The following is a 15,634-nucleotide window of genomic DNA, read 5'->3' on the forward strand; positions in this document are numbered from 1 at the left end:
TTATTTTTCGCCACAGTAGTACAAAACACATGCAGTTAATTCCAATTCTTAATATTTTTTCACATTATATTATTGGATGAGAAACACTCATTCAGCAGTAATGTAATCTAAAAAATTTATGTCAAATATTGCTTTGCTTTGGAAGCCATCGGGGGAGAAATGCCCTCCCACTTGCAACATTCTCCCGCTTTCAATTTATTTAATGTAATGGTCACATGGTCAATCATAAGTGCATCATCATGTCAAATTGCTAAATACATACAACTACATTTCAGTCTATATACATTATCAGTAATATTTGTAATACTTTTTTTTATTAAGAATTCTGACAAATGGTTACCACACTTGCAATTATGAAGATTTAAAGCAGATTGACCTCATATATGTTATATAATTGCATCAAAGTCAACAGGGCACTACTTATTATGGGCCACTCACCCATCAAGTATTTTATTGAGGAAACCAAACCCATCGATTATCATGAAGATGCCCAACAGTCCCCACCAACCAACTTGACCCCCCTTTTGCATTCACTGATCTAGCATCCCTTTTCGAACCTTCACTCGCGATTGCTCCAAGAACAAGGAGGATGTTTCATGCATTTGCAGTTGTCTGACCCCCCCCCCCTTAAAAACAAAAAAATGAAAGAAGATATGACATTATGGTACTGGTATATTTGCCTGCACAGATGGGTTGTGGTTGGGTACCATTCTTGCGATTTATACGTTTTCTTGTTACTACTCATGCTAGCTATGGTCATGCAACTTACACTGAACATTTTCAGGTCAATACCATATTTGCACCCAATACTGACGAAACTATTCCATGTTCATTTCCGACATTTTTCGGTACAACCATGGACCACCACATACATATTTTCCGGGGTAATTAAACTATCATATCAGAAACGATGGAAAGAACATGATAGGAACCCGCCTGACAGAAACTTTTCCCTACGTAACAGTGCTTAGGTCAGTAACGTGTCAATCATTGAGGTAGCAAGTCCCTGTCAAATGTGACTTGATACTATGATACTTCATTGGAATCATCTAATTGTGGTGACGACGGTTTGGCTGCCAGTTAACCAACATCTTCCAATTTAATTGTTGTAATCAAAGTTTTGAGTCGACTTCTTCAACAGTAAAATATCGATCCTTTCAGTATTCCTGTTGATTCAAGTTTTTGATATGACCTTCATGTGCCATATTGTTCATTAATCTTTTTCATCTATATAATCTTGTGGTGCTAATTTTATCCATGCAAATGTTTGTCAAAAGGCAGAAATAAATAATAAATAAAAACAGTTGAAGAAGTTTGACCAAAGGTAGGTGACCATATTTGAAAATCTACCATATTTGGGCGCAATGCAACATACCATTAAGAAATAGTGTTCTTAGGAATGGCAAGACTTGTTTCCCAGCAGCCACATGATTTTGCTGTAAGGAACAATATTCTCATTACTGATCAGAAGAAAAGATAAGAAATGGTGAACACATTGGCACACACAGTGTAGAGAGAGCCCATATCTTCACAGAAAGAAATAGAATACCATATTAGACATGTATTGGTTATCACAAGAACTACACAAGTGCTTGATGCCAAAATCTCCTATTGGGGCTGACGTGTTATCATACATTGCACGATACCTGTGAGCCACATAATTGTTTCTGATTTTTTTTTCATGTACCAGACACTAGGTGATGTCCATTCTTTAAAGGTCATCTTATGTATTGCCGGATTGGTTCTTCAAGTCAATTTTCATATGCTCTGCTTTGCTGCAGAGTTACATTTTCGCAACACAAGTCACACAGAAAGAAGAAACAGAAAACAAGTATTGATGAAATTTTAATAGATTCTTATTTGGAATACATATAAAAAGGTGATTGTCATATTGCATCATTATAATAGACAGCTTAACTATCTCAAGTGATACATGGTAACATTACATATGTTGTGTTCATGTAGGAAGTAGAAACCTCTCTAGTAAGCTTTGAATCTATTCCTTGAATGAACCTATCATGTAACTCATGTGATATCAACTTAGTAGATGTTAACTCCCATAAGTCCCAAATAGCACTTTCGAGTCATACTTAACCACAACATTCTAGTGAAGATGAGCCGCGACTCCAATTCAGCAAATGGCCACATATATATGCGACCCAAAAAATGTTGAGGAATTTTCACAACATTCTAGCAAAATAAAAAATGTGTAAAATATGTAAACCTATTAAATGTATGTAGAGCTTAATAATGTGTTATGACACACTAGTTATTTTTGACTGGCATTTTTGGGGGGATCAGAGGGTATGACATGATACTACACTCTAATACTGTACATATGAAAATGAGCTCTTTAATACCATGGTAGTCTGGTTAAAGGGAGGATTTCAAATGAGCTGCTACAGTCAGTGTGACATTATTAGTAATGTAGGGTATGTAGTGAAAGTGCTATTAGGTTGTTTGGGTCAGCAGAGAAAGTTTGAAAGATTTAATACATAAATTAAGTGAGCAATGGAACATGCTCGTACATATGCAAGTGCTTTTTTAAATGTGTTGAATGGAACAACACTTCCTTGCAATGGTTAGACTGGAGAAGCTGATTTCTAGTATCTAGTACATTTTGATAAACTTAGCAAAGAGTAATCATAACCAATCACCGCTTCAGTTCATTTTCATCAGCTGTAAATACTGTCACTTCAACTAGCTTTGTATATAGATGTGCTTATTACAAACAGTTGAAATAGTACAGTTCCTGGTCTGCTGAATTATGATATAATTTACATTTGTACTTAAATGCTAACGACATGGGGCTTAAATGCTTTACCCAAATAGCTAGGGTTCTTTCCTCCGTTCACATATAGTCACTGTGTTTATCATCACTACCACTGTTTAACATAATCAATAAGTCCCTCACACGTCTTTAGTTGTTTCTTTCTTCCTATTGAATCTTCACTCATGGCTGATATCCAATTGCATTTGGTTACCATCATGCACAAATAATATGATGGCAATTTAAAAATTTGTTACACTGTACAGATTTGCAGTCTGGCAAGAGTCTGGCATGTACCTGTTACGGAACTTGATCATCCCGAAAGGGCAATGAAAAGGCAAAGGCAAGATGAAAGCAATCACATTGACAGCTTTAACGATACAATATGAAAATTGGGCTATTTGAAAGATGGATGTCACCATAATTACATTGGCGCACATAGATAAAAGCTCCATAGATTATATTAGGAAAATGTTGTTGAAAATTTGATGTAAAATATATGTTGCAGAGATGAATATGTTGTGTGAAGTTAAACAATTCATTTCATCTTGGCTGTCATGATGCTGGTGACCGGGAATAGCACATATATATCTCCAACCGAAGTCACATCAAGAAGCCAGATCCTGGTATATAGGTTGCAAGATCCTAAAGACAGCTGTACAATAAGGAAAACAGATACATGAACACAATGTAAATGAAGGCAAGCTATTCATAAAAGCAGTATATATATATTGATATTGATAACGTAATGAGTAGGAAAATCCAGAACAGTGCGATCGTCAGACAACTGGTAGCTTCAAGTTATGCTCCATGAATATATAGGATCCTCGTCGGGGTTACCGGGGATTATAGGGTTGTTGGTGTATTGTTCTGCCGGTGTATTCTCTTTTGCGTCCGTTCTGATGGTGTGGTTGTTAGACTTTCTTCGGTGTTCGGCTGTTGGTGTATTCTCTTTTGCGTCCGTTCTGTTGTTGGTTTTTTTGCCTTCCTTCGGTGCTCGCTCCTTAGTTGTATGTGGTTCCCTTGACGGTGTTTGGTGGTTGGACTGGAGTTGTTTATGTAGAACTTGTTTTCGTGGCGGCACTTCGATATGAGCTCTGGGCGTTTGTTCAGGAGGGTCCGTTTGTCTGCGTTGATAATGATGAGTTTTTCAGTGAGACAAAGGTTGCACCGCTTCGACTCGTTGTTGTAGGATTTGGCTCTGCTGGCGATCGATCAATTTCCCCAGCACCCTAACCTTTGTGAAAAATGTTAACAATGTCCCTCATGAAAATGAAAAGCCCTACTTTAAAATTTGTATTCCCAATTGAAAATGTAAAGTAGACTGAGTTTTCTAATTATCTCAGTCTCAGCTGCTGTTTGAATTGATTGCTTCAAATAAGCTCTACTGGTATAACAGCTCAAAACAGTGGCAAAAGAAGCAGATATTTGTTCCATGGATACCAGTCAGGGGTAGCATGCCAACCCTCCCCTTTCCAATCAAGTTAGAATGGGTTATTCCTAACATATAATCATAATTAAAAGGTCAGAGAGGCATACAATTTGAAACTCTATAATCTACACAACTGTTTCTCTGAGCTTTTCTGACTGCACATATTATTGTGAACTTAAGGTTCGGCTTTTCATGCACATACCACAATAAATTTTACTGCTATTCGCAACAATTGCCTGTAGGTCTTCCAGCCCATATGATGATGGCCGATTGAATGAGACACCTGGTGGTAGGCCACAAACACTGACTTCCCAGCCACTATTTTCTTGTAGCTCATCCGACGTTCCCCAGTCAATGCACCTTTAAAATGTAATGCAAACTGAATTATAAAAATCTGACTGGGAGATATTTTAATGAAATTTTGAACAGTGCAAATAACTTAAGGCTAAGACAGGATTTGAAAGAGCGACTTTGGGATTGCGAGTTCTGAGCTCTATCAACTGAGGTATATCAGCCCTTATTGACACTACTGATCCCTATTTCAACCCTGTTTCACCATTGATTTCTTTGTACTTTTAAAAATTTCATAGCAAATCTGATAGCAACCACTGATAATTAGTTTTGAGTTGTTATTACAATTACTGATTATTTCATAGAAGTAGTATGAAAGAAGCATCTGCAAGGCAGCCATATTTTACAGTTGGTACCATTTGATCTCTAGCTGTAACACTAGAACGGATCATTTTCTCACCATTATTTGGTTTTCATGTTTCGGATGTTTTTAAACTTTGATCTATTACCCTCAAATCATATTTGACATCCATGATGAAGGTATGGATCGATTACCCATTAACGACTATATGTTCCACTTTTGAAGTTATAAATAATACTTATTTCTGAAGATACTTTGTTTAATTCAGATGACCATTGGACTGAATTGAAAAAAAATGTATCACTTCCTCACCAAATTTTAATTTCAATTTTCTGGGGATACCATATTGACCTAAAATGAACCCTCACACAAACAACAACTTACTATGTGCAACCTCGTACATGACACAGACACACTGTTACTTCCCAGACTTTGATCTCTGTTCACTTAAAGGCATTGAAGACTAGCCCCAAACCGTGTGTGGCCAGTTAACTTTCTGTTGCTTGCCAGTGACGTTTTCTCCATGTCGCTACAAAATGTAGACAGTAATGAAACGTGATACCTTAGTTGTTATCTTTATCTGGATCTGAGATGTCCATCGCTGTATCTTTGGATACTGCGGGATCGATGGTGGTGTTTAACACTTCTGTTACACCTCATTCTAAACTAGGTCAAATTACCGGCATTAGACATTTCTTTTTGCGCGAGTATTTACACCCTTTAACATGAATTGAAATATCTATTGAAATCCATAAGAATCATCTACTTGCCAAGGGCTACCATCAAACTAAGTTTAAATTTCAAATATCATTCACTTCTGAAGATATCATGTTTAAAAGTTTCTTGACTTCTGTTGACTTTAAAACACATTGACTGCCTTATAAAACATTAGGAATCTTGTACTTACCAAATGCAATGCACATATCAAGTTTGAAGTTGAGATATCACGGACACATGTGTTTCAGACTTTGACATATATGAACAAACACACAAGAGGTGTCATCTACTCACAACAGGCAATGTACAAACAAGGTTTAAACTTCAAGCAATTTTTAATTTTAGAGCATCATATTGGGTTTACACGCATATTGTCACGTGAAGCAATATGCCCAAATGGATGGAGGGGCTTGAGCAGGTGACCCACCTCTGTAACAATTCAGGAAAAACACTCAGATGGGGATAACAGCCTCTCCCCTTAGACCACTCCCGCATATCAAACAGGAGAATCACAAATGTAGCCCCCCCCCCCCCACAATCTTATACTATGCACAACACTGTTCATATACAGACACAAAAACACCATGGAATAGAGTCCTTCTGCAAAGAATGATATCAAATTGTATTTAAACTAGCTCTCACAATGTGGCAAACTTAATATATGTTTACATTTTACCCAGAAGCTTTGGGATATTTATTTACCATAGAACAGGGGTTCTACATCCTACAGGCCGATGTTTGGATATTTCAAGCCCACCATGGATGCATTGTACCTATAAAGGTAGAACCAGCAGGCCCACCATTAACAATATGTTTTTTATTTCACATTAATTCACTTTAAATGGTATAAACAAAATTACACCATGTTGCATTTAACACCATTGATCATGATAAACTTTTCTCAAAGGGAAAGAGGATCAAGGTACCTTTCCCCCTTTGGAACCTTTCCCATTTCAGGAAAGCATTGCAGACCATCAGGGTTGTTGCAGGAGGAGTTCTAGAAGTAAATGTGGATTTTGTACAAAAACAAGGAAGGTCGATTGTAGCTCTTACAATCCATGAACACTAAAGTGGCAATATACATATAATATCTCACCACAAGGTCTTAATTGTTCTGCTTTTGAATCTACAGTAAAAAACTTGTTGTAATTATCATACTTACAAAACTTCTCATTGAATATTTCTTGGACTTTGCAGCGCAGATCATCCCAAGAATCCTTTGACTTACAAGCAAACTGTTCTATAACATTGAATGAAATATTTAGTATAAGGCAAACAATAATCCATTCCAAACATACAACTTCCAGTTATGCAACATACATTTTTCAATCTTGTTTTTCTATATGTACTGCCACATTTTCTTGAAAATATTCATAACTAGTATCACACTGAACATGACTTTATCCAGTTGGACAATGATTTGCTCTTAATATGGGGTTAATACTGAAGATCATTTAAGGTACATAGGTGCAGTAGTTGTGAACAACATTGTACATTAGGAATTTTCACTTTCATTCCAAAGCAGTTATTATTAGTTAAATCACATGGTTTCCAAGAGGTGAACAATTTTCATTTCTTTTCTAATCATAGTTTCCATGGGAACACAATCTTCCTCAGCTGAGGTTGATCTCCCACTATACGATAAACTTTCATTTCTCCTATGAGTTTGTTACGTATGTCATGAAGCTGTGCAGCCATAACAAAGGGTTAAGTGGCTTTTTTGGCAATGTACAGAGACAAATATTAAACATAGTGAAATATGTGAAAATACCTTTGCCAGATACAGCAAGGCCAAATCGTTGCAGGAACAGATCTTCTCTCTGCATGAAGTTTTTCGCCATATCTGTTCCTGCTGTAATCAGTTCCCCATCTGAATTGACTACTGCAACAAAAGCCTCACAGTTTTGCTCCTCAAGTTTCTCACACTGTGAAGGAGTAAAAAAGTAACCATTGATAATTGTGCTATTGATGTCCCATTTGGCGAGTGAAAATGCACATCATAATTGTTCAACAACAAAAAAATTAATCTCTTTCATTATGTCTTCAAACCCATCTTGCCAATGATTTACTTCTTTTAACAAATTTTGGCTAACTGACAATTTTTATAAGAACATTTAAATTAACAATGAAGGAATGAGAGCCATCAGCTCGATTTACAAAGTGCAAGAGATATAGAGGTTGGCCTTCAGCGCTATCAACAGGAAACATCAACAAAGCATTGAATGTAAACAGGCATAAAGGCAGTGTTAACTTGTCTTACTTATTTAATGTTTAATTGGATATTGAAGATGAGACTTTTAATTAAAAGGATTGTTAATATTATCAAAACATTTACAATAACTGTTTGCTTGATTAAACTCTGAGGATGAAAATATTCTTCCACATGTAGACCAACAAGTCGTGTGCAAAACCCAATAGAAACCTCATTTTTAAGAGACAGTCCAATAAGAAAGTATCCAAAGCCTTCAGACAATAATTCATCTTAGCAAACAGTTAATTCTTTGAAAAGATAACAATACAGCACATTGCTGCAAAACTGCCATTTGATGATTTTGTATTTCTTACCAAAACTTGCATCTCCTTCACAACTTTGTTTTGCCACGGTTTCATCTGATGTTGGCTCAACTTTTTGTCGTTGGCATTCTTCTTACTTGCAGCAAGATTGTAATTGTTAAAGCTGGTTTTATTTGCTTGAATCTTTCTCCATGCTTCCCCTGCACTTTTCAGCAGATCCTTTCTGCTCTGTTGAGATTTATTAGCTGCATGTGCAAAGACAATATACAAAGGAAGTGACATGATTATTGAATATTACTTTTCCTTCAAATTTATGCTTGGAGCATTTACACACAATACCTCCCGATTTCATTAATAGCCTATGAAAGTACCTGATTGTGTTTCTTCATCTTCATATTAGAGCAGACAGAGTTGCAACAGGGCAAAGATAAATATTACACTACATGATAGCAGTGTTTGTATAAATACAATAGCCTCAGTAAGAGAACCAGGCGCGAGAGTAAGAGAACACCCCCTGTAGCCACAGGGGGTGTTTTGGGTGTTCAAACACACTCCATGGCCCAAGTGCCCCACAAAAAATATGCAGAAAACACCAGTGACTTGGAGAGATACGCTAGTGATAATTATCGCACCCTCCTCCGGGCCTCACTCGAGTCTCTTCCAATCCTCCTGAATCCCCAAATTATCCTTACAGTTCAAACTGTTGAGTTGATGTTGAACCTAGTTGCTTGTAAATTATATATAATGAGAAAGGTATCTCTTTAGGTTGGCATTTTCCTTGCATCAATAATTGAGTCTATATGATTACATTTTTCTGATGTGAATAGAATTATTATCAATATTCTTTTGCATGATTTGAGCTCAAACATTGCACCATTTTGCATCTAGAGGCCTTAAAATACCATTTTTATGCCAAAGGGGAGGGGGACACCCCCTCCTACTTAGACCCCTCCCCCATGTCAGCCTCCAGCACAACACCCCCCAGGAACAAATCCTGGATATGCGCCTGAAGAGAACAATACAATAATGGCTTCGGTTTTAAGAATCGGCCTTGGTCGGACAATATGCATAGTTTGTTGTCTTAGTTATCTTAGGGAAAGTTTAGTAAGCCTTACGCTGCCAAAGACACAAAGAAATAATAATGAAAGCAAATTTTTTTCTCTCAGTGGCCACCTGATAGAGGAGCAAAAACATCACATTTTAAGATGAGTAATCTTCAGTTTGGGTAGTACACTTGTTCATTTCAATGGGTACAGAATGGTTGAGTAAGCCGACACCTGACTGGTTACCTCCCACATAGCTGTGAAAATTTCTGCAAAGTAATAGATCACTGCAATGGCCTACCTTCATAGATCGTCAAATCAGCCTCAAAGTTGTTCCCTATCAAGTATATCAAGATTACTAAAATATGCTTCAAATGACTAGTGCAATTTTACAGAATATACTCTTCAAATGTCATAAGCAACTCTCTAAACTTGGTGTAAAAATATGAACAAAATAAATACGAATTTTCTGGTAAAACCGTGACCCTATTACACGTTTGCTCACACTCTTGACACTTTCCAAACTGAGTAAAATGGTTGATTCCAATCTAAAATTAATACCCTTTTCCGCATTGGGGGTGGGGAAAACAATTAGGGTCTGGGGGCACTTATCTTGTTAGGGCTGGCTATAAAGGTTAGGGACAACTTCTCTATTAGGAAGTTGATTTAGATCAATAGGGAACAATATTTGGAATTGATAATTTTATAAAAAATGCAAATTATATGCAAATTATAATATGCAAATTAGGACGCACTTTTGTTTTAAATGGAAAACACCAAAATACAATAAAATCACTAATGACTTCAAAATTGACTTCAAATTGTATGATAAAGGTTCTTCTTTGGGGTTGCTCTTTCAGATGATACCAACTTTTCTGAAATCTGTTGAGGATTGACAGAGTTATGACTGATTTCATTTAGTACAAATGTTGTTTACTTTGTTTACTTTCTACAATTACAGCCTAACGTTGGCATAACGTTAGGCCTAGCCTAGCCTTTTATGTAAACAACGCTATTGACTTACAATTTCTGGATCCTCAAAAGGACCGAACCTTGATAAACTGGTTCGACCAGAACGTCCTGGTCCTCATCATCATTTGTATCGGTATCTGACCAATCGTCCCACATCTCTAGGACCTATTGGGCCGTAAATTTGGGGACGCTGTGTGCAGCCACGCCCTATTTGAAAGTGTACAGTACGTAAAAGTACATTGAGCTGTACACTAAACACTCAGTGGCACAGTATTACGCAACAGCGGCGGTTGCTATCAACTTACAAAGGAAAGCGAGGGTGCTATGTCATAACTATCAATTACAAATAAGACAGTGGCCTAAATATCTAAAATAAGAAAAAAAAACACGTACCTAGGTTGAAGCGTTCGGGAACGAGAATTTTTTTCAAAAATGAACGAATTTGGACGATTTTGGTGTCAAATTACAGGAAATTTCAAGGACATTTGCATTTGTCTCAGAACCCTCTATAGATGTATTGCTGAAATGCTCAGAATATGTTCAAAACATGTTAGGGTTTATTCCAAATATAATGGGGGGGTTTGTTCAACTCTTATTTTCTGTCACGATTTTTTTGATGCGAACATTGATTTTTGGCCAAATTACGTCATTTTCAGATTGACCTTTGACCTTTGAGCCCCACCCACTAAAAAAATCACAGTTACCCCCCCCCCTTTTATTTGTTTTATACACAAACGTTTGGTCTTAGCTACATTTCAATACCTAAATGAATGTTGTAGGATGTAAGATGGCTGAGTACTATTTTTTTTTTAAATTCAATGATTATTTGGGTCCATATCGACCCAAAATGCGGAAGAAGTCAGTCAGTAGAAATGATTTGCAAAGAAAGCAAACAATTAGATGTTTGAGAAAACTAGATAAACACATTCATGTAATATTTACAACCTCCATATATTTCATAGAACGCACCTCAAATCAATGGTATGTCCATCATGAACCAGTCTATTCCCCATGAAAACATGATCAAAAGCCCATACGGTACTGTACTGTACATGCACATTTTGATATCACTGTCCCTATCTATGCCATCGGTTATTAAACTAAAACCTAGATGTCCCATATGTTTTATGCCACTTGGCATGATTGTCAAAAGACTAACATAAATGTTTTAATGTTCCTGTACAAAACACTAACTCTGTGAACTACGTTTACTTGTGTTTCTGTAGTATGTATGAAATACATAACTGCCAATGTGGTTAGGCTATTTGCTGTACACCTCAAAGTAACTATGGTAGGATATCATTATATCTAATAATTCAATTGAACTATATGCACTAGTAATACCATCGTAGCCGACGACACAATTCAGGGGATTCCCCTAATGACGACATCAATCGTGACGTCACTTCACAGTGACCACGAGGCCATGGCCGCCATGATCATACAGCCGTAGCCTACACTTTTATCACGTACGAACAAATGCTGCACACAAACACCTTCAAAATGGTCACTCCTGCGTCATACCAAAACTCTAAAATAACATAATTAATCAATATCAACTGTAATTAATGATAACAACTGTAATTAATGATAACAACTGTAATCCTTCATCCTACATCCATTTTCCCAGTAAAATAGCTTACAATTCCTGACGGAAAATAACCTGTCAGCTTTGTTAACACTGCGATCCCCATGTACTCTATGGTAGTTATCACGCTACGTTAGCATGCACACACACAGTATACTAATAACCTAACGGGCATGAGCTTACGCATGCACTACGATACATAATTATAACCTTCACAAATAATACAGTTTATTCCTTACTTATTTGCTACTTAACAACAGGTCATCCACACATAAAACCAATATATTTAAGACCTCTGAACATTTATGATGGGCTTAGTAGTACTTGATTTAGCCAAAAGGTAGGATTTAAAGACCATTTCACCTGGAGAAGAGAGAACAGGAATTTCGCAACAGTCTCTGCATGGGTGTTCCATGCTATGGACCGCCAAATGCGCATTAAATATGAAATTTTGGTGGGGTCCCAAATTTCAACCCGTTACATCTGGTTGACAGTACCTTGCCATGCCAAATGTATCTTGGAAATACCAGAGCTGGTTGTCTTTCATATGTAAATAAGTATGTGTGCTTTGTGCTTGCTTATTTCTACTTACCATCCAGTTGCTGGGAAAAGCAGCGATTTGTTTTGTTATTCTAGTGATATCATAGCATATTTGTGGTGAATAAATGCAATACTTTAATGCATGACATTGCAACAAGAGGACTGTACTTGGTGATTTCAATAAACTCAAGTCGCAATTGATAATGGTATTTGATTGTTTATTAAATTAACTATTATTGACAGATGGATGAAAATCCCCATTCTTGACATTTTTATTATTACGGAAGGGACTGAAATCTTGTCATGGTGCTCTCTAGCATAAAATAATTTAAAATTATTAGATGAACCCAATTGCCTGTGATGCTATAACATCATTTGATGTTGTGACAACTATGTCACAAAGCTATTGCATTCTTTGGACACGGTCACTAGCAAACCATGATGCTGTCACATTGAATATTCAGATAAGGTGACAACAGTGGCGTCACCAGACTTTTCAGTCTGGGGGGGGGCACGGGGGGGGGGGGGCACCAGCATTTGATGGGGGCACTTAGGTGGATATGGATCGCCGTCCTGGGGGAGGGGCAAGGGCGGCGGAAGCATTTTTAATCTGGGGGGGGGGCACCGACATCAAAGGGCACTTTGCAGAAATTCGATTGGACTGATGTAGCCTTTATAACTCTTATTGTATTATCTTATTTGCGCATACACATCACTCAATCAACGCCCCCCCCTCCCCCTCAAGGAAAATATGCATACTAGCACTGCAATATCCAATGGGAAACAAGGAACAAACTGAGGCGTAATCATGCTAGTTGCTAATGTAGGAATCTTCCGAATTAGAGTTTATTTCTTGTTAATATCTGAACACATTTTTTTCCATTCGAAATAGCTTTGAGTTTGACCCACAGAGATTCATTAAAAGTCAGGGGCGTAGCAAAGATTTGCAAGGTTATATGCACGACTATCTGAGCGGAGCGCCACCATCGGTTGGCGCGGAGCGTACAAGAATTTTTTTGGTTTTACAATGCCCTCAGATGGCCGGAAACGGCCCTTCCTGAGTGTTCATTCTGGTTCCCTGGCCTCTTGCTAACTTGAGACACCTCAATTTTTATGTAGAAAAAGGGCACATTTTTAACCTGAGGAAAAGTGGGGGGGCACGTGCCCCCTGTGCCCCCCGGTTCTGCCGCCCTTGGGGAGGGGGTTCCCCCTCCCCTTTGGAAAATTTTCGCATACGGAGGATGGGCTAGATGCAAAGTGGTGCGACATTTGATGCTAAATTCGATCTGAAGATATCTCCAGAAATTGCTATTTTTGAGGTAATGATTTTAACAATGCGCAGAATTTTGCAGAGGATATGAACCACATGCTGTCGATATTATGCCTAACCCTATCAATAGAACCTACATTTGTTGAATTAATGTGTGCATGACCCCCGACTCCTTTCTTGTCCTTCTCGTTTTCTCCCATTATCTATTAAGATAAAACAGGTTCCAACATCGCTAAAAAAATCATAAACTCACCCTAATGGTTTATACAACTTTGTTGCATATATTGCGCATATTTTCTAATCAACTCCGTATTACTGGGTCCATACTCGGAGAATAAAAGACAAAACAGTCGCATCGAAATCGCTAGTACGTAGGCTACACCACATTCGGCAACGCGACATTCTGCAGCACGCAAACTTTTATTTCCTAGGACGGATAAGGGTTAAATCAATTTTTCCGGGATTCTCAAATTTGTTTCGAAATCAAGGTTAGGGTTCAGAGCAACGATATTACTCATCGGTCCAGAAAAATAAAGCGCGTTCTTTCATATTCTGATGTCAGAATCATGAGAAAGGTCCAGAAATAGTGTTCTCTGGAGAGTAGGGGTGTCCTACTTCCTAGGAAATAAAAACACGGCTGCAGCACAGCCAGAACAGGGAAATTCTTGGTGTTTTGAACGATGAGTCATGTAGCTCGCGAAGCGGACGTGTATAGCCGCTGGTATGGCGTGAGCACTGACACATTCAATGTAAATATCGACACCTGTTGTGATGGCGCGGGTTACGACTTCGATACCCGACGGTCAAGGATAAACTTTTTCATTTTTTCGCAGCTCATTTGAAGAAAATACGAATTACTGTGCTTCTTTGTCCTTATGAAAAACCAACTCAGATGATGGGAGTTGAATATATTTTTTTACCAACCCAAATCTCAGATGGGGGGGGGCACTCGGGGGCACTAGGTTTTCCAGGGGGGCACGTGCCCCCCCCCCCCCCTTGGCGACGCCACTGGGTGACAAACAATTCAGTCTGCTACAATCCGAACTTCTAGTCCTGATTGCTAAATGAGTGCTAAATTGGATTAAAAGGATTGATGCCACGGCATGAAACAAGGAAAGTCGAAGAGTAGGTGTTATGAAGAAAAAGTTGTACTTTACTATTTTTGTGAAGGTAAAGAAAACTTACATATTGATCTTTGAAGTGTTAACACTGGGAAGGTGGGGGGGGTGGTCCATTGCAACCAGCCTTCAAATTAACTCCGTCAGCATGTCTACCGCACATACTGAGCAGAACATTTTGGGTGTGTCTCCCCCCCCCCCCCACCTCTCTGTCATACCCTCACACTGGATGTGAATGACTTTGCAAGTGTGAGGGTCCATATTTAATGTTACCACAAAAAAACATGACTATCTCTCAAGGGAGGCTGATTTATGTATAACATTTCCACTTTGCCCCCTCCCACATGACCAAGTGTTTTCGTAGGGAAATCTCGGAAAGTTGCACCTACAACAGCACTCCTAATGCTAAACAACAGCCCGATCATTTAAGTTTGGAAAAGGCAATGGCCAGGCAAAACTCTTCTTCGCACCAACATCATGCAATATACTACTGCCAAGGGGAGTGGGGGGGGGGGCTCAATAACCTCTCATAGGTTGGTCTGATAGGATGAACATCTCAACACGTTAAGGCTTCGAGCTTTGAAAAATGACAGGTTATGTATCTTACATTAATGTAAACAAAGAGGTATACATGGCTCTGAATGTAAGTAGAACATAAATAAACTCTAAATGTAAGCTAACAAGAGCGCCCTCTCATAATATTTATTTGTTCCTTGGCCACATTTGCATGCCATTTTAACCACGAGACATTTTAAATCGGGCAAAGACTATAAACAATAGTGAGTCCCATTTGTGGTCTTGTACCAAAAACATAAGTTCTAAGTCAACGTGGCCTCCACTGTGGCGTAGCCAACATTCAATTGTTAGGGGGGCAAGATTTTTCTTAAGGGGGGGGGGGAAACCCCGTGATGGTTGATGGTAGGAATTACCAAGAAATATACGTATTAACGGGCACCTCGTCTGCACAAATACACATCCAATGGTTCAGTGGAACATGACACACTTTCACTTAATTTAC

At 38.2% G+C, this 15,634-nt stretch overlaps 4 protein-coding genes across 4 annotated transcripts in view; 1 reads left to right on the forward strand and 3 right to left on the reverse strand.

The window, feature by feature from the left end:
• The window catches only part of LOC139969586 (transmembrane 7 superfamily member 3-like), a 123,188-nt gene that overhangs the window by 27,068 nt on the left and 80,486 nt on the right, over positions 1 to 15,634 (forward strand). The gene's annotated exons all lie outside the window — the stretch shown is intronic.
• Positions 1 to 15,634, reverse strand: part of LOC139970217 (sorting and assembly machinery component 50 homolog A-like) — a 122,322-nt gene that overhangs the window by 13,650 nt on the left and 93,038 nt on the right. The gene's annotated exons all lie outside the window — the stretch shown is intronic.
• Positions 1 to 15,634, reverse strand: part of LOC139970216 (sorting and assembly machinery component 50 homolog) — an 83,851-nt gene that overhangs the window by 13,650 nt on the left and 54,567 nt on the right. The window lies entirely within an intron of this gene.
• LOC139970189 (uncharacterized) lies at positions 1,839 to 12,103 on the reverse strand. The gene is made up of 6 exons (XM_071975828.1): positions 12,052 to 12,103; positions 8,137 to 8,330; positions 7,343 to 7,496; positions 6,734 to 6,811; positions 4,405 to 4,562; positions 1,839 to 4,002 (listed from the first exon to the last, which is right to left on the reverse strand). The coding sequence occupies exons 1-6, from the start codon at positions 12,101 to 12,103 to the stop codon at positions 3,880 to 3,882; spliced, it is 759 nt and encodes a 252-aa protein (XP_071831929.1). The 3' UTR covers positions 1,839 to 3,879.

Source organism: Apostichopus japonicus, chromosome 7 (assembly GCF_037975245.1).
Source record: "Apostichopus japonicus isolate 1M-3 chromosome 7, ASM3797524v1, whole genome shotgun sequence".
NCBI lineage: Eukaryota > Metazoa > Echinodermata > Holothuroidea > Aspidochirotida > Stichopodidae > Apostichopus > Apostichopus japonicus.